This window comes from Thamnophis elegans, chromosome 6, assembly GCF_009769535.1.
Source record: "Thamnophis elegans isolate rThaEle1 chromosome 6, rThaEle1.pri, whole genome shotgun sequence".
NCBI classification, from domain to species: domain Eukaryota; kingdom Metazoa; phylum Chordata; class Lepidosauria; order Squamata; family Colubridae; genus Thamnophis; species Thamnophis elegans.
In genome coordinates, this window is record NC_045546.1 from 49,119,445 (window position 1) to 49,139,913 (window position 20,469).

At 34.0% G+C, this 20,469-nt stretch overlaps 2 protein-coding genes across 2 annotated transcripts in view; one reads left to right on the forward strand and one right to left on the reverse strand.

Moving 5' to 3' along the window:
• Positions 1-187: 187 nt before the first annotated feature.
• Positions 188-20,469, reverse strand: part of APP (amyloid beta precursor protein) — a 135,541-nt gene continuing 115,259 nt past the window's right edge. The window contains 13 exon segments of the mRNA XM_032219515.1: positions 188-3,110; positions 4,507-4,653; positions 5,339-5,426; positions 10,072-10,138; positions 14,457-14,504; positions 14,507-14,534; positions 14,536-14,678; positions 15,327-15,426; positions 17,332-17,370; positions 17,372-17,461; positions 19,450-19,451; positions 19,500-19,550; positions 19,553-19,655. Of these exon segments, the coding sequence (XP_032075406.1) occupies positions 3,009-3,110; positions 4,507-4,653; positions 5,339-5,426; positions 10,072-10,138; positions 14,457-14,504; positions 14,507-14,534; positions 14,536-14,678; positions 15,327-15,426; positions 17,332-17,370; positions 17,372-17,461; positions 19,450-19,451; positions 19,500-19,550; positions 19,553-19,655 (1,008 nt within the window). The 3' untranslated portion in view covers positions 188-3,008.
• On the forward strand, positions 17,491-18,924 carry LOC116510114 (40S ribosomal protein S10-like). Its single transcript, XM_032219513.1, is given in 7 exon segments — positions 17,491-18,443; positions 18,446-18,584; positions 18,586-18,617; positions 18,620-18,712; positions 18,715-18,743; positions 18,745-18,841; positions 18,844-18,924. Coding segments are annotated over 7 exon segments (651 nt in total). The 5' UTR covers positions 17,491-18,205; the 3' UTR covers positions 18,867-18,924.

Below are 20,469 nucleotides of genomic sequence, written 5' to 3' on the forward strand. Positions count from 1 at the left end.
AACATAGCTCAGATTACTCATTCATATTTATAAATCTGTTTATTTGAGTCAGATTACTCTGATCACAAATTAGTTAATGCTATTATATTCTCTCAACTATGCATATTCTAGAATAAGCCATAGTAAGGAACATGGCATATGGCCTCTCTTTTATATACATTGATATTTTTTTTCCAGAATTTGAATTTTCATTGTATTTCTTTTAGAAGTTTGCTGCACTTGTTAACATTTGTTCCAGTTTATAGTGCTGATGTATGTTAAGCCTTGCTTATAACAGAACCACGGAAAGGATAAAATAAGTTAGAAATATTTTGTTGTATTTCTTGTGAGGGACAATCTGTGACTAATTTGAGGTCTTCAGTACAAGGGTATGGAATATTATATGTGAAATGGCATTGTGTGGCTGTCAGAAGAATAATATAGATCGTATATTCCCAAATTTTTGTAAAATAGAGGGTTTGCATACATTTTTACTCTTCAAGGACGTGCTCTAAAATTATGTATTTCCTTTGTGTTGAATGTTTTGGTAATTTTACATGAAACAATTATTTTCTATTTTTACGCTAAAATATTTGTGCATAAAATTGTCAATACAGTAAAAGTAAAAAAATAAAATAAAATTTTACACAGCAGTTTTGGTTTTATGTCCAAGTATGAATTATTCATAGTTTTTAAAGGTCTGCACCCTAAACATTCTGGAACTATGATACTGATTGCTTTAGTTTTGTTGTCAATAATAAATAGATTTGGGTCCTTGATCTACATTAGTTTCAAAACTAGCAGCAAGGTTTTTCTTATGATTGTTTTAATTGGAAACTTTCTTTTACAACAATATTGCTCTATAAACAATAAATGCCCTAGATGCACTAGATTAAAAACATGAAACTGTTCAAACTAAAAATGGCTTTTACATATTGTTACAAAAACATATGCTTAAAACAATTCCTTGTTGGACAAATAATAGGCTTTTTTGTAAAATGCATTTAGTTAATGTGATAAAATGTTCTTATTACACACCTTGTATACTTAGTGATTAGTATTAATCCAAATAGTAGACTTTTAATATTAACTTCAATATATAGAAAATATAAATTAATATGTAAGTTCAATCTTTGTAATTGTAATAACTGAGAGACAGAGAAGGTCATCCTATAAATGCCCCCCACTCCCCCAAATTATGGTATCAAGCATTTTGGCTCAAATGCTGCAAATTGAATTAGTTTCTTTCCGTTGCTTTTGATGCTGTGTAGTTTGAGAACTGCATTTGTATATATAAGTATACATTTAAGGAAAACAAAATCTATAATTCTATATATTCCTGACTATACAGAAGAAAATAACATGACAATGGAAGCTAGGTAAAAAAATACTCTTGGGGTTTTCTTTCTGGATAGCTCAATGGCAAGGATAATCGGTGGCTGTGAAAAGGCAGGGGCTGAGCATATCATAAGACTGCAAAATCTGTGTGCCCTTATTACCATAGAATATATGTTAATCCAGTGAACCAGGAGCTTTTTGACTAAAATTACATCCTTTCCTGCATACCAGAATGCAGCCGCCTCTCTTGTCAGTTATTTACAAAAATTAAAGCATGTTTCTTGAAAAGTTAATCTATTGCTTCCTTAAATATCCTCATTACCAGAAGATTATCAGCCTTGAAAAGTTTGATAAGATTTCAGTAATCTAAAAGTAAATCACACTGAGCTCACTTGGATATACAACATTAAAGATCTTGTGAGGATCAGCTTCCCAAATTTGGTGCTTACCAGGAGCATTCTTCATGGAACAAAGTGTTCAAGCAAGTAATATAGCACAGTTATCAGAGAATCACACTAATACAATAAGACTCCTCCAGGAATGTATTATTTACATTAAAACACTATTATACAAACTGAAAAAAGACATTTTGGAGGGAAGGCATGCCAAGGCAAACACCCTCTCACCCACTGCTAGTTTAATCTATTGTATTTAAGAAGAAGAAAGTATATGATCATGTCTTTTTGCAGAAGAAAAAAAAACCTAACCCCCCACCCTCCCACTTGATGGTCATTATTAAAATTATTCCTCCCAAAGGTAATTTCTCAATCCAAGTAAAACTCTTGCCCGATAGTCTTATTTGTAATTTATTTATGTAACACAGTATAGAAAGCTATCAATTCATAAGCAACAATTCTGTATATTATCCTGCAGAAACATTTGTAGGTTCCCTATATTTTTTTTAAACCAGCAGGCATTTCTCCCATCCTTCCCCTTCACCCTGCCCTGGTATAAAAGTGCTCATGATTTAACAGATGATATTTTTTCTTTTCCTTCCTTCTTTCTTTTTTAGATGAAAAGATACATGGCAAAAAAACTTTACTCCTTCAATGCCTAAAGGTGTGCACATAAAACAGGCACAAAGAAACAAATGTGTATTCCCATGATTTTCTACATCACTAGTGCAGCAGAAGCAACAATCTGTACAATAAAATGCAACTGCAGAGGAAAATAATTCATCTGGAATACTTTCTAAAAAAAATTCCAAAACATTTTGTCTTTAAAATGCATAGTAAGCAGAAAAAGGAAAACTTGGCGAAGAGAAGCAGCTCAATCCCACATACACAAAAAGCATCCCTCATCAATTCTTAAAGTATATTTCAATTAGGACTTAATTTTTTTGTTCATCACAAATCACAAGAATAATATACAACTGGCTAAAGGAGCTGTATGATAAATAATCAAGAAATAATCTATTCATGCACTAGTTAAGTACAGCTAACTTTACAGTACACAAAAACATTCATTAATAATGTAGTGTAAAGACTGAAATGTCAAGAAAGAGTACATTACTGATTTTATAATTCAAGTTCAGGCATCTACTTGTGTTACAGCACAGCTGTCAAAAGGCGATAATGAGTAAATAATAAAACATTGTTTTGTTTGCTTATTTCCATATTACTTTCAGCTGAACATCGATGGGCAGTGGAGCAATCACTTTGCTGTCCAATTCATGAGGTTGCTATGGTGTTCTAGTTCTGCATTTGCTCAAAGAACTTATAGGTTGGGTTTTCGTAGCCGTTTTGTTGCATCTTAGAAAGGTGACGTTCCTCTGGTGTCACTGCAGCATCCACCTAAAATAGGACAAAGGAGACTACAGTCAAAGACCAACATGGACAGACCACAATTGTTTGTGGGGCCTTTGGTGCTCTCTGAACTTGGTTGTTTGACTTGCATATGTTTTGTTATCAAACTAGGTAACATCATCAGTGCTAGTAGGGAGTGACGTTTGCAGCTATTTTGTATCTTAATGGCCATTAATACATAAAATGACAGAAAACCCCATTCCCTATTAGCACTGATGATGTTACCTAGTTTGGTAATGACATATCCGCAAGAAAATCATCAAGCTCAGAGAGCAGCAAGTACCTCACAGTTCAACCCTGAGGTACAAATATTCTTTCTATTGATACAATTGCTGATTTATTTATTCATTCCCAGCATTGGTATTCCCCTTTTTTGTACAACTCAATGCAAATCTAAATCATTCAATAATATAATTAAATATGTTAAAATCTATAATAGCTTACTTGTTATTATAATAATAGTGTAGTTTTAATTAGTAGTTTCTTTTGAACATTACAAACACTGGCATTGTATAATTATTTTTGTGATTACTATCAATAATGTAATTATCTGATCTCTTGGTTAATAGGCAATGCTGAATATGTCATCCTCCCCAATTTTTTATATGGAGGTACTGAAATAACATTTCTAGATATAAGAAATATTGTATAAAATCCACTGTTTATTTAATATTTGTTTAAGCCAGTGGTTCCCAACATAGGGCCCATGCCCCACAGGGGGCAATTAGATTTAACCAGGTTAATGGCCTTTTAGGTTTCCTCCAAGTGAGTAGAGTTCACTTTTTGAGTAAAGTAAGAATTATATGTCACAGGGGAGCATCAAGATGTTAGAGATGCTTAGATGGAGCATGATTTAAAAAAAGGTTGAGAACCCCTGGTTTAAGCTGTTTAAAAAGTAGATGAATGTTCAGTCCTATTACAGTCACTCAAATCACTCAAATGAGGATTGGTGCTGGAAAGCATCAGAGCTGTCATTCATTGTGTTTTACATCCCAATAGATGCTATGCAGAAAGACAATACAGTCAGTGCTTTGGTTAAACATTGTGTAATTTAATACATTTAAAATTGTGAGATACACCTTTTTAATACCTTAAGACTATAGAGATAGACAATGTATTTCATGCTGTTATGTGGGTGATATAAATAAACAACTAAAATTTAAGTTTAAGCATTCTTTTGGAGGACAGGTCTATGTATCTAACAGGAATATTAACCTGGAGAAATTGACTCATACTAAAAATAAGAATATTAAGGATACAGATGACATATCATACAGATAGTTAACACCATTCTATTAAAATACATAATCTACACAGATAGATTTAAATCTATTTAGCATTGTCTGAAATAATGTATGGAATAATATTTATGAGTGTCATTTACCTCCACTACACCATGATGAATAGATGTATACTGTTTCTTCTTTAGCATCACTAAAGTGAAAACAATGACTGTGGCAATGACGACACCCCCTACCATTAGTCCAATGATGGCACCTTTATTTGAACCTACATCTTCAGCAAAGAATACCTAAACATAAAAATAATAGGTTATTATGTAAGAAGATAACATAATTTCCAATGTATTTTTTAGCTTTGCAAAATGATGCATTTGCATTGTACAATCCAATAATTTCTCCAAAGTGTACAAGTTTAAATAAAATATTGTTTCCTGAGGCAAATTATTATGATCTGATTCTCATATTTTAAAGGTGCCGGTTTCACCACTGATTTTGTTTGTGGAAAGCCAACAGTGAAAGTCACAAAGCACAATCATGTGACCATGGGACACTGATGTCATAACTGCAAGCTGGGTGCCAAGTGCCCAGATCATGTTCACATGACTGAGGGAGACTGTGCTGGTTGTAAGTACAAGGTCTGGTCGTAATTACTATTCATTAAACATTATTGTGATTTTGAGTAATTGCTAAATGAATGGTGATTAAACAAAAATCACCCGTATTTATGATTTACCAAAAATCTATATACTACATGTTTTACATAAAATATAAAATAACATATTGTAACATGTAGCATAAAGTGTAAGATTTGTACTACGAAAAAATGTTATCCTACAATGTAAGATAATATGGTTTCTCAAGATCCAGATTTCAGTAATCACAGGACATCATCCTACAGAAATATATATGAAACAGGTTCATAAACAATTGTTTAATTTTAGCTAAATTAAATCTAAGAATTGAGACTACACTTGCCAGTTTCTGATGATGTACTTCATATCCTGAATCATGTCTGTATTCTGCATCCATCTTTAATTCTGAAGTTTCTTCTGTCTTAACATTGGTTATCCAGAGCCTGAATTAAACCAAAAAACCAAGCAATTACTAAAAACAAACTTTTGAAAATAGTTATATGAACACCATAAACCATGGCTACCAGCATAAAAATATCAAGAAATGCAAATGAAAAATTAGGGGGTGAAAGGTAGAGATAAACAGTGAAACAAAGAAAAAGACTACACAAGTAATTTAGAGACTACCAACAATGTTCAGAGGAAAAAGAGGCCAGGTAATTAAGTTGGAGCAAGCTTGAAAGCATGAGTCTTATTCCTGGCACTAAGTGAGACTGCTGTGCTTGACTGTTTGAATTGGCCCATTGAGACATCTAACATTAACATCAATTAACATCTAACATCAAGAGAATCTTGATTGCAGTTACATTGTGATAATTGTTTCATTTCTCAAAGTACAAGTTCAAAATAACATTTGTGGCTCATTGTGAGAACAGAACATGTTAGACAATCAGGCCCTAAAGCTATAAATACATACAATTGTAAAATGATGGTTATGCACTTCTTAGTCAAAAGATCATTGCTAATGAATAATAATATTTATATCCTGATATTTAATTCTGATTTAAATTAGTAATCGGTAACTCTAACTCATGGCTGAATTTTATCAAGGCTGCCATTTATTTATGTATTTAACCAAGCTTATATGAACCAAACCTGATGTATGTAACATGTAAAGAATGTTAAAATAGCAAAAATAGCTGAGCAATGAATAGCATGGAGTCCCTATCTCAATGGATAATATATCCATACAGCTGTATAATTTTACTCAACAAGAATCTCTTTCAAGCCTTTCTTCCTCAAAGTTCTATTGAAATCATCAAGTTTGACTTGCTTTCCTAAATCTCAATTATGTTGTGACGACGAGAGACTTTACTATTTACATGTGATAGTTTATCAAAATTGCAGGGGTAAGTATGCTGAAATCTCATGAGATGTAGAAATGTTGTAAGAGGTATGTCTGGATAGTGGACACTGCAGTAGCTGGAGGCACCACAGTAGAAGAGAAAGCACTAGAGAAAATTACAAAATAGACGCAAAAATAGAGTTGGAATGACTGGCAAAAGAAAGCAAAGATAGAACCAATAGTGATAGGCACCTCGTGTACAATCTCAAAACAACTGGAACACTATTTTAAATCCATCAGCACTGACAAAATCCCCATCAATCAATTGCAAAAAGCAGATTTACTTGATGCAGTTTACATCTTGTGACATACTTTTACCATCAAACAACATCTCCCTATCCCAGGTCTTTGGAAAGAACTCACTCAATGGATAAAAACACTAAATCCACTTAAACAATCTGGCTGGCTATGTGACAAACCACAAAAATGTTATTTACAGCGATGTTTTTCCTCAAGGAAAATACATACTGCTTTTTCTCTCACTTCTTCCTAAATGATCCCTTATATTATTGCAATATGATTTAATAAGGCAAATATATGCAAATTTGCCACAGATCTGATGCCAGAAAAAGGTTTGCAACAGGTTTGTCCATTGAAAAAACAATAAAGCCAGGCTCTGGTGCCTTATGCCATAAAATGTATTTGTGTTGGGTGTGAAATTTTGCTACTTGTATAATAGATGGGGAAATAGGGGTATCTGTCAATCTTTACAGAAGTTTTTTAAAACAACAACCAGCAGTTCACAATTTCTTGCTCACTATCAATATAAATCAATATAAATGCTCAACATTATAAAATAATGTGCCAGTATGTCTTCATGTCGAAACATTCTGGATGTTAGTAAATCTTGCAAAAGTTTACAGTTTCCATTTTATTCCAGTGAGATCAATACATAACTGCCAGACTAAAAAGAATGTATTTGTTAATTTATACTTTTCTGTGCTTATCTAGTGAAAGTTGAGATGCAAGTCAGTAATTGTTTTAGAAAATCCATATTTTGACACAATATTTAGAACTTTTGAAATTATACCACTCCTCATTTAGCAACATATCAGTTAGTTAGCAAAATAATAATTAGTGACCTCTTACAAATACAACTAATTTTTTTTAGAAAATCATTTTTCACTAATGTGCAGTTTGTGTACCTGACAAAAAAAGCTTTCAGTTTGAAACTGAAAGCAGCAATGCTGGCTTCTAATGAACTAATTAAGGTCACATTGCTGAGTTTGTTAAAGTAATATCTGCCTTGAGTAAGAGCAAAAAAAAAAAAAAAAAGGAAATGAAAACAGATCAAGCATAGGGCAATGTAGGGCAGGGGTATCAAACTAGTGGCCCATGGACCAGATACGTCACGCGCAGGCCATGCCTACCCCAGCTCCACAAAGGCAAAAAAAATGTTGTGATATGTCATGAGGTGATTGAATTTGACACCCATGCTGTAGGAGGTAACTTTATCTGAATTAGATGACACAGATCTTCCCAGCTTTTTTTTCTCTTTCTTTTCTTCCTTTCCTCTCTCACACATACAAACACTCACAACGATTTCACAATGACAAAGTCAATTGAACAGATTGTGACAGCTAAACCAGGAGAGGACATAGTTTAGAGGAATAAATCTGTATGAGAGTTTTCAAACAGTTCAAATTTTCTGTACGATCAATAAAGGTTATGAATAACAATGTTTAATGTCTTAGCATACAGTCCAACAATAAAAATTAAATATCACAGGATGAGATTTTTAATAGGGCAGTTTCAAGAACAATATATTTTGCTAGTTAACACAAGGCATTTCATTGAGTGAACTGTCCATTTTTTTCTTACCACCCCTACCCTAAGATATTTTTCCTTGAGAAAACAGACATCAAAATAATATTTTTCATCTTATAATTGAGTGATTAAAGTCAATAAGAATTTACAAAGTCAGCAGATAAATTTCTGAGCAGGTTTCATTGAAGATGGAAACAGTCATTATTTTTAAAATATTTGTAGCGTTTACAGAATTTGAGGTATATTTTTTCCCCCCAAAATGTCACATTAATTCTAAAGGCCTGTAATTAGTGATTGGATATGGAAAACAGCAAACAATTAAAAGCAATTATTTAACTAGTTGTTGACTTGAGGAAACTAAAGTCCCTCCTCCAAAACTGCACTATTATATATATATATATTATTAAGACTTGTTGAACACTTCAATAGGTCTTTTTATAAAATAAATAAAATGCAGTTAACAAGTTCAATCCAATAATCTTTATATGTAAGCTGTCTTCTGTAAAACAAGGGGAATATTTGGTGATATTTATTTTGAACTGTAATTTTCTTTATTTTTAAATGTTGCATTGTGCAACATGATTAATATTAAACTTTGATTTGTTTTTGCTTCAAAAGATATTAAATTTTCTTTCCTTATGATCTTAATGATACACCCAATAAATGTCTTGTGAATCACAGATCAGTGTTATATGTTTATCTTATATGACACTGGGCCCAAATGACTTATTAGTAAAAAAGTTATTTTAATGTTTATTATACACCAAAAATAAATGCCTCCAAAAGCCATTAATTTTATACACATACCCGTATTTTTTGGAGTATAAGACGCACCGGAGTATAAGACGCATCAAGATTTTGAAGAGGCAAATTAAAAAAAAACCTCTCAAAAACATTCCCCCCCCCCCAAAAGGCATGAATAGCCCTTAGGAGGCGTGTAGAGTGCTCCTGCGGTGGTGGTGGTAAAAAATTAACAAAAATGGTCCATTTTTCACATAAACGAGCCGGTTTTTCATCAAAAAATGGGCATGGATAGCCTTTAGGAGGCTTAGGTAAAATTCAGCAAAAAAATGGCCCTTTTTGCTCATTTCTGCCCTCAGTTCCCAGGAACTCTCTGAAAGCCTCCTAAAAGCTATGCACAGCCATTTTGATGAAGGGGTGGGGTTTCGGGAGGCAAAAAATGCTGTATTCAGTGTATAAGGCGCACCCAGATTTTCAGCCTCTTTTTTGAGGTAAAAGGTGCGTCTTATACTCCAAAAATACGGTATATCCTCATTTTGATATATTCCAGTTATGCTCATGAAAGAAGTAGAAAATGCTATTTACTATTGTTTAAACTATTTTAATATTTTTACTAAAGTAGTGGGGTAAATTACATTACATAGTACTGAAAGGAAAATTATGAGGCAGTCTAGAAAATGTAGCTTAAATATATTTGCATTTTGGGCTAAATAGATGGCACATTTTAAAGCCTTATTAAACATTTATATTTCATGTGTAAATTGTATCATGAAATATTACATAGTTTGAATATCAAATTGATGCTGATGAATGTTAAGAATATAGGGGGAAAACTACATAGGAGCAATATGTCAATGAAGACTCAATCATTCAGGCCAAAAGTATTTAAAAGAAGTTAAATTAGGACAACTGGACTAATATATACTTAGCATACTTTGGTCAAGTTGCCCTTATTTTGACTTTTTTAAATACATAGGAGTAACAATTACCTAAACCATTCAGGTCGTCACCCTACTCTTAATTTCATCATATTGTTGATAGTTATAATTCATGAGTCAATGGAAATATTGAAGCAAGATTATTTTGCTTGTGTGTTACTGTTGTTAATCATGCCTATGCAAAGACAGAGGAACACAACAGAGAAATATGAGAAAGAAAAGATGATTCCTTCAGCTCAAGCCAAACATAGACATGCAGGACAACACAAGTTAGGTAAAAGCCATGCCAATTATATACCTGGTCGTGTGGTGAGTCCTCTGTCTGCAGCTGGACGGGCATCAACTGGCTCAACTGTGTATATGCAGCCAAAGAAATAAATAAAAAGGAAAGATAAAGAGCAAATAAAAGAAATAAACAAAAACTTCAAAAACAATTTGCCTGTGTTTTGGATTGGGGCAGGAAAGATATGTGCCATAAATGAAGTTACAAAAGCATCAGCTGAGAAAAATATCTGCTTTAAGTTAATCCTGAAAACAAGAAAGAAAGAAACAAGAACATTTGAAACTAAAAGTATACATGCCAGTGACATCTTACTGTATTAATTTCTAGCTTACATTTAGCTGTCCTGAATCAAAATAATAAACAATTATGTGATACAATATAAAAAGTATTTCTTTCAAGGTGAAACAAATTATCCTGTTTTTTTAACAAAACTGATAACATAAATATCACAAATAAATACATACCACTTATTTTATGGTAGTTCTTACTCCATTCATTTTCTTACCCTTTAGAGGTTATGGTGCTGTCATTCAATCATCATCAAATACTATCATAAATCTCAAAAACATTTATGCTTCAGTCTAGCTTGTAACATATAACTGAATGAAGTCTTAAGAAGTTATCATCTTTTCAAAACCAATATTCTGTATCTCTCTAAAAAATCATTTGTAAAAAATATTTTGGAAAACAATATCTGTGCATGGATCACAAGTCCATTATTTTTAAGCCAAATTAGAAATTACAAGAATTGCCACCCAATATATTTGAAAGGCATTTGATTAGAAAAGATAGTCTTGATTATAACAGTTCTATAATTATAAAAGTTCTTTATAGAAAATTATAGCTACAAATAGTTTTTGCTTTGAAATCCAGCTTACCTGCCAAGTCATTACAATGCATTGTACCAAGTGTAATATTTAGTTCATTAATGCCTACACTCTTATATTTGACATTGTGAGCGCATGCAAATTTATTATTTTCAAAATAGCAAAAGATATTTAATTAACCCAGAATTCTCTCACTCAAGGCCACAAACACCCCGGGTCAAATTATCCTACTTCAGACACATTATGTAAAGACCTGCCTCTCTGGAGAAAGATTTAATGCTCAAAATGGTAGAAGAAAGAGTAGAGGAAGAACAGAAGGAAGGTGGATGACTTAAGTATAGTGACAATATATTTGACTCCAGATCATCTGAAGGACCAAGTTAGAGATGTCCATGTTACGTCATAGAAAAAAATATCTATGTGGTTTGCTCAGAATTGACCCTAACTTGTTGGCACAGTAAAAAGCTAGGAGGTGCGGTTTTTATTGGAAAAGCAGACAATATAAAATCAACAATAACAAGTAATAATTACAAAAATTCATAATGTACAGGAATGTAGAATATATCCATATGAAATATGAAATTAGAATCAATATGTCATCGGTTACTTTTAGTAGAAAATACTTTAAAACTCTGCCCTGCAGCAGGACTCAAGAGATGGCATGCATTTTCTATTGCAGAGGAACGCATGTTCCATGGTCCCGAATTTGTTAGCCCTCCACAAAGTTTAAAGGCCTAGCCTTTCCACAGGATACTGAGCTAGGATAAAGGAGGAGCTCATTTGTAACTCTCCAAAAAGGATTGCAGCCTTGGGCCTTGCTATGCTTTTCTTGTGTATGTGTAATACACAAGAAATCCTTGACCACAATTGGGACCAGAATTTCCACTGCTGAGCAAGAAGGTTGTTAAGTAAGTCATGCCCAATTCTACAACATGTTTTGCCCCAATTGTTGCAGAACCATTTCAACTGTTGGATCATATGGCTGTTAAGTGAATCCAGCTTTCCTCATTGTCTCAGCTTGTCAGAAGCTGGTTGGTTGCAAATGGAAGACTGCAAATGGAAAATCTTGTGACCCTGGTACACTGCAACCACTGTAAATAGATAGTGGTTGCCAAGCCCACTAATTTTGATGACATGGCTGTAAGGAAGCTGCAATGGGCATACATGTGAGAACTGGTCATGTCACTTTGTCAGTTCTGTTGTAACTTCAAACAGTCGCTAAATGAATGGTTGTAAGTCGAGCACTATCTGTGTGTGCTTTCATCTTGATCTATTTTTTATTTTCATTCCATATTGCTAGTTGGGCAATCATATTAACTGACAAAATAAATAATCACAGAACAGTTAATGTAAATGTACTTACAACATAAAATTTGAATACAGAACCCTTCGAACCAGTGGTGATTTTATTATTCATCTCCAGGCTGAGAATTGGATAAGTAAGAAGAAAAGCCCACGTGAATTGTGGGATTTATAGTATCAATCTGTGAAAGCTTTTGTACTTCTGTTTTGTCTTTCTGAGCTGTCAACAGAAAATATTTTTTGGACTGCAGAGTTTTAGGCAGGGTCATCCATTAAAATCTTGACTGAGTGGAAACCTGATTTTTTTGCAGAGGATTCAAAGGTTTGCATCCATTTATTTATAACATTTCTATATTGCTAATCTAATTAGCTTTCTGATTATTTTAAATCCATAAAATCACACCTCCTTAAAAATGGCATCAGAATGATTCCTATGCCCTTCTATATCCTTCAGCAGCCCAAAATGCTACCTAAATGGTGTGTTTTGCTCTGGAAAACTGTAAGCAAGGATGCCATCTGGATCTCCACAGATAAGGTTTACATAAATAGATGACCATAATTTGAAAAGTATCATTGTAGCCTTGTTCTCTAATCTCATGAGAGGGGACTCATACTGTTTTCTGGGCCAAATAATCTGGAATTGATTCTATCTGAAGCAGGTGCTCCCACAGATACTGAGACACCATGCCAGAAAGGGCTTTATAGATTATGTTACCCGTGTGGCTCTCATGCACTGCAAACAGGCTGCTGCATTCTTCGCCACTTGCAGCTTCAAGTCAGAGCTTCAAAGGAACACTCATATAAAGAAACATTTCAATAGTAAATCCATAAATGATGAGGATCTAGGATCTAAACTACTAAGTATATTGGCAGTTACCAAAAATGTGAGCATATGCAGCTTCTCCCATTTCACAAAATGAGGCTTCATTAGAAAGCAAAAGAATAACTGGAATGCTTGTACTATAAACTTAACATTTCTAATAAGTACACTAATCAGGACCTTGAGGTATGTTCCTTGGATTGTTTTCTGCTAGGATGTTGAAGGACCAGATGCATCTAGGAGGATCCCTCAAACATGGATCTATATCTAGGGAAGTCTTCCTATCCAGCCTATCACATGATATCACATCTTAAGCAAAGTAAATTACCCCTGAGATAAACCTAATTCAAACCAAGTAGATTCTCAGTCAGCATCTTCATGTAGACGTTACATACACAGGAGAGAAAGATGACCCTGCAGCACTAGAAGTTGGTTACTTCTGGACAACCACATACTTTTAAATAGTGGTCAAAGCCTGTTCCATGTACTACCATTGACTGGTATGTACAGATGGGAAGGAGAGAAACACTGTAATATATTGCCCACAAATTCCAAAGTTTAGCATGTAGTCAGAAGGATTTCATAGTAGACAGTATCAAAGGAACTCAAGGGATCTAAAAGGACCAGAGGACTGTACTACACTTATCCATATTCTAATGTAAGCCATCCAGGAGGGAAATCAATGTGGCTTCTGTCCATGCTCAGTTATTAATCCTGACTTCCATTCTAAATAAACAATTACCTTTAGGGTGATCTGTAGCTGATGCTCCACTAGTTTTTAACAACTTTATTTTAAAAAATATGTGTTGGAGTCACATTGTTATTATCAAGAATTGCTGATTGTAGGGAGGGGATGAATGGCCACAAATTTCAAGGCAGCAGGCATAATGCCTTCCATAAGAGAAGTATTAACAACTTCTTGGCTCCAATTGCTCATCCCTTTGTAGTTTCCTGAAAAAGCTAGACCAAAAACAGCTATTTCATTGACAGAATGGTTCAAGCATGGATTATTTTGCATACCTCTAATTAGTAGCATTTTTTGAATATGCCAAATAATATTATTATTAATTAAGTGCACAATATTCCTTAAAATTTCACTTTAAGTCTCCAAGTTAGTAATACTCACTAGAACTCTGAGCAATTCTCTTAATCAGAATTTATTATTTCAAATGTATAACCATTTCTGACAGTTTCTTGGCATTAATACCCTAAAGCATCTCACTTCATTTTTTACTGATTCTTGGTCCAATGGAGTACATGAATGTCATCCTTGAAATTTCTCATGCATATCAATTGTAATATGCCACAAATAAAGTGATCAGTTTTTCAGACATACCTTCCCACTACTCAGAATGATTTAAAGAAACTTGCTCAAGTCAGAGAGATCAAGTCTTTCTCATAATGATCTTATAATAAGCACAGTATCTCCATACATTACCTTCATTTCAGTATTTGCCTGGGACTGGATCAACTGCGAAGGGATGCAAGGCTTAAGATCATCTAGGCTGAATTCTCCTAGCTACTGGGAGACGTTCAACTGTTTTAGTCTCTGTCAATGAAGGCATGAGGAGTCATCATTTCCATAGCTGATCCTTGGGTTCACTGATCATATTAGCCAAGACATCATCAGAGTAGTTTTGCTCTTTCTGAAGTAATTCATCTAAAGAAAGAAAGAAAAAATAACAAAAATATTTTAGACCTTTACTCTAATATTTACCTTGATACAACATTACACTTTACTTCTTTAAACTATTTAAACAACCCACCTGAAGGCAAGACAAGAAGCAATGGATGGAAATTAATCAGGGAGAGAAGCAATCTAGAACTAAGGAAAATTTTCCTGACAGAACAATTAATCATTGAAACAAGAAGAGATTGGACAATCATTTATATGAAATGGTATAGAGCTTCCTGCCCGAGCAGAGGGTTGGACTAGAAGACCTCCAAGGTCCCTTCCTTCTCTCCTCTCCATTCCATTCTCTTTGAAAAAGCACATACAATTCCAGCAACATTGATAAAAGCAAACATATTCTTCTGACCAATACACTTATTTGCCTTTTTCTGGTTTGTTGCATGAAGAGTATGGAGAAAACCAATTTCTTATTAACACATAGTGGCTTTTCCTCATCCCATATTATTAATCATGTGGTAACTCAACACCACAGTTCTGTGTTTGCATCAGACTGTATGATAAACCATTATCTCTTTAATACCATGCATGTTTCAATTTCTTTTCTCTCAAATTATTGAAAATTATTGCATTATTGCTAGAATAAAATTGTTAAACCTCAAATGAGATTGTACTTACCAACTTCATCCTGAATCTCTTCAGCAACTGCCGGCACATTGTAAAGAACAGAAAGAGACTGGTTCATACGTTCATATGTCACACGTAGATGTGTCATAACCTACAGAAATAAATTACAACAACACTTACAAAAGTCTTGAAGTTAAAAGGATTCATAAGAAATTCACTGATGTTATCCAAACCTTGAAAGGATAAACTGCTATTGTGTTAATTTATTTACAAGAAGGCCACACTAGTTTATTTTTTCTTAGAAAACGTTTAGTAAGGAAGATAACAGAACTATACAACAGTATGAGGAGTTCTCCATCAGGGGCTTTTCTGAACAATTTGAAGAGGTAAAGCTATTTGTTCTATTCATGATACTTACTAATGTCTGAAAAGCCTTCATTCATACTAGTGTTTCAAATCTACAAAAGCAATAATATTTAAGTGTTCTGATTGAGGATTGATAAATTTGGCTAAATAGACATGCCAAAGACAATGAGTTCCACACCCTAACTTCTATTCTTGCTTCCGACTGAGTTTCATCCATGGATAAGAGGTGCTGGAGCATTACTGCTTTAATATGTACAAGCTTCAAAGGGTAAAAAAAATTTTTATAGTCAGTACAAGAATTCCTAAAATGACCAAAATATCATTACCTTGAACTGTCATATGTCTTCTACTGTCCTTCAGGGAAATACCACAATGACCAAGGAAGCACTTCCTGAACAATTTACTTTGAATTCAAACCTTAGAATATAGAAAATCTCCAATGGAAATCATCTGGTCATGCACAAATTGTAACAGGAGGATTTTGACATGAAGACGCTTATAGATAATCTGATTAACAACATTGTACACTCCTTACTGATTCTGTTGCTGGTGTCTGAAACTGGTAATACCAAGTGTCAGAGTTAGGAAGGATTCTACAATGGGGTTTTCAGTCATAAGCCCTTTCTCTACTGACTTCAGAAGATGACAGAAGAGATTAAAAAGTAAGCATTTGCTGGATATTCCACATATTGGGAATATAATTTTCCCTTTCTTTATTCCATACAAAAGTTGATAAAGATGTTTAACTGAATATTTGAGATTTGGGAGAGAGAAATGTAGCCTATATTCTTGGTATTCCTTACAGATCTCCCATTCAAGTACTAACCATTTTGCTTAGCAACTGAAGCCGGAGAAGGCCAGAAAAACTGTAAAAAGGGAAACTTAAGCCAAAGTCAGCTATACGAAATGGAAAGTTCAGCCCTTGTTTTCTTACCTGTATGTGAGATTGATCTATTAAGCCTTATTTACAAGTTTCATACAAGAATGTGCTAATAATTCAACTGTGAAAATCTACATCATGAGAAAATGCATTTCTAATATTTGTTACAAACTTTTGCCTTCTTATAGTTGTAATAAAATTGTGTTTTAAATAAAAACAGACAAGCAGCTTTTGCATATTGTATATTTAAAACCTTGGAGAGGGAGGGGGAGAGAGAGAGAGAGAGAGAGAGAGAGAGAGAGAGAATCGACAGGAAAATTGAAACTTCAAAATTCTACAAATATGCTTGGCAAAGCATTATATTAATACCTTAAGTAAAACAGGCAAATTAAACAACTTTTTAAATAGGAAACTATCACTCACATAGTAATGGCTGACCATCAAAGTAATAACTGCTATATCTGGATGAGCAATCATTTACTGTATAAGCATAACTATATATCAAGAATAGTTTCATATAATATAGGAATAAATGGAAAATAAATGGACATAAATGAATTTGATCAAGAAGGGGTATTGATAAAAATGCAGCCTAAGCAGAAATCAAAATTTTATTATAAAATACTGCAGTGGATGCAACAAAAATGCTTAAAGCGTGACAACTTTAGTTTCGCTAAAAGATTAAATGTAAAGGAAAACAATATACTGTATGGATCTTGCACCTTTTTAATTCTGCTTTCTATTCAATCTTTTATGCTGACATTCACACAATATTAAAATAAGGAACTTCTATAAGTTTCTATCTTATACCTGAGATCTGATCTGTGCTGCTTTCTTAGGGTCCACCATAACGCACATGTTCAAAATGTTTCAGTGTATGTTGTCTGTCTTTCTGCTCTGCACGCACATATTTCTTCAGCATATTGAATACATGTCGAGGCTATAGAGATAAAAGCCACCACATCAATCACTTATGAAGTTGACAGTCCCATGAAATTGGTCAGTCCCTTGTATGTAGCCTTTAAAAGACTAATAAGCCTTAGGTTGTGTGAAATAAGGTAGTGGACTTCTGTTATTAGACTGTTCATTTCCCAAAGTATAGTAACATAAAAAAAATTGTATAGATATAGAGGACAATGTAGTTTTTAAAGTGTATATTTCAATACACATTCTGCCTTCAAAGTTCCAAGTCATATCCATTTTAGAGAAATACTCACATAATTATAGTAAATCATTTACCCAAAGGCAGGATATATGTTTCCATTAATCCAAATACCCATAAAATCCAAACTTACATCAAGTGCATTAATTTACTTCATTATAAAGATGACATATATTTAATAGTGTCAACAAAACCAAAATGAATTATTTTGCATTCTGTAAAAGCATTATCATAATCACACTTTCATATTTTTCAATATAAAAACAGCTGACAAAAATGTGTTTTGAGCATTAAGTACAGCTTAACAAAATGCCATACTTAACAACCTTTAAATGGAAAAATCATGTCATTTCTAATAAATACCTGATGTAGAAATATATTGGATTAAAAAAATATACAGTAGATTGGAAAAATTGAAGCTTTTGCAGTCCTCTCTAAAGCAGCAGTACGCAACCTTTACAGCTTGGCAGCCTGGCAGGGCAGGGGGGAACCAGCCTAGGCAAATCGTGGGCAGGCACATGCATGCACATGCACACCAAACCACTGCTTGGGCAATTTGAACTATGTGCCAGCGTGCCACTCACACAATTCAAATGTGTGCGTATCTGTCTGCCACTCATACAAGTTGAGCTGTGCATGTGTGCCAGCCTGCCACTGCGCCAGCCTGCTGCTCGCACAAGTCAAAATGTACGTGTGTGCTTTTCCCGCTTTGGTCCTGACAGTGCTGCTACGATGTTGATGCCTAAGAAAAATCATATTGCAATCTTTTTAAGGAGGGTGTGATGGTGGCCAAGAAAGATGTCTACATGCCTGAGCATCTAGAACTAGTGGACAAAAATGTGCCCAACCTCCATGTCATGAAAGCAATGCAGTCCTTGAAATTTCGTGGCTACGTGAAGGAATTGGTTTTTGACCAATGACGGCATTCAGTACCTACGGATTATCTCCATCGACCACCTGAATTGTGGCCTGCCACTTTGCGTTGCAGCCGTCCTGAAACAGGCAGACCGAGGCTCAAAGGTTTAGAAGGCGTCTTACACGAGGAGAAGCTGATAGGGATAACCTATAGAAGAAATGCAGCTCCTCCTGGTGCAGAGAAAAAGGCAGAAGCTGGTGCTGGGTCAGCTACTGAATTTCAATTTAGAAGTGGATTTGGACGTTGCGTGGTCAACCCCCTCAGTAGACAACTGCTGCTGTTATTGCATCTGTGTATAATAAAAAGGTTAAAAAATTGCACGTGTGCAAGCCAGCTTTTCACACAGCCAGATTCCAAACAGGCCACGGCCTGGTAGCAAGCCACAGGCTGGGAATTGGAGACCCTTGTTCTAAAGATACAATATATTTACAAATCAACCATACTTTAATATATATATATATATGTATGTATCTGTGTGTGTGTATATGTATATATGTATATGTGTATGTATGTTGTATGTATGTATGTAGGTATGGAGTATGTATATGTTGTATTTGTCTGATAAATAATAGTCTAATCTAAAATCTAAATGCTAAATAAATAATATATATATAAGTTTTATGTATTATACACATACATACATACATACATACACACACACACACACACATTATTATTATTCATGGGTATTCAGAATTTGTTAACATCTAGATACATTAGAAGCAATGATAAATTTTAAATTGTATTTAAAGAGCAATGAGTTTACAAAGAGAAATAGCTTACTTTTAAGTAGTATAACGTAATTTAAATTCCAGTGTATATTACTTTTGAGATAAATGGCTCCATGCACTCCTGCTCTAGTTATAGTTCATATAAACTACGATTATTTGAATCCCTTACTTAGGGGGCACTGCCTGTAAGCTGTAATATAGTGTTCCAAGGCAACACGCGACGGTCATTGAGCATGGCTTCAACTCGGGCCATGTGAGTCTCTACTAGCTGCTGTCTCTCATTTGCAGCTTCTTGTTCCAAGGATTCCACCTTCTCTTGGAAATGCTATTGGGGGGGGGGGGAAAGTAGTTATAATATATACAACAATACATTTTAAACATAAAGTAAACATTCTGAAAATGACTTGGTATTGTATTGTCTTCACTGGGATCTTCTGGAATTTTCTGATTTTTTATGTTTATGGCCAATCTTTCCAGTATGGTTAGATGGCTCTTCTGATTCTGAAAATTGTAGCAAAAAGTGAGTGTCCAGTGATGATCCAAGTTTCAATGTTCAACAAAATGTGAGATATACGTAAGAAAAAAACTCAACTTTTAATGTACTGATAAAATTACACTATTTTTTTTCAAAAACAGAAATTATATATCACATATTCCAATAAGTATAATATGCTTCTGAGATCAGCAAGTCACCCTATCTTCGCAAAACTGAAAGCACGTATGAAAAAGTATGTGTGCATTTCTGTCCCAATTGCATCTCTCTTCTCATATTGTCTCCAAATTAACTTCAGGCATATTGCCAAGGGGATGGGACAACGACGGGAGTGTGATACCAACTATAAGTCCAGAAGAAGTTATATTTTCTGTGTTCAAAGCATAAGTACATAAGGGGATGATTATGGTTATTCCTCCTAAATACAGTACATAAGGCTAGACTATATGATTTGCTCAAAGTCATTAAATAAATTAAAGTCTTGGGGATAGGGGAGTATAAAGTCTATTCTTTAAGAGGAATTGGCTGTTTTCTGCATACATTGAGGAGAATCATCTATCTGCTTTCTATACATAATTTAAATTAAACTGCATACAATTTTACCCACTTGTTGGAAAAAATAGTTTATTCAGTAGTTTAATAGTTT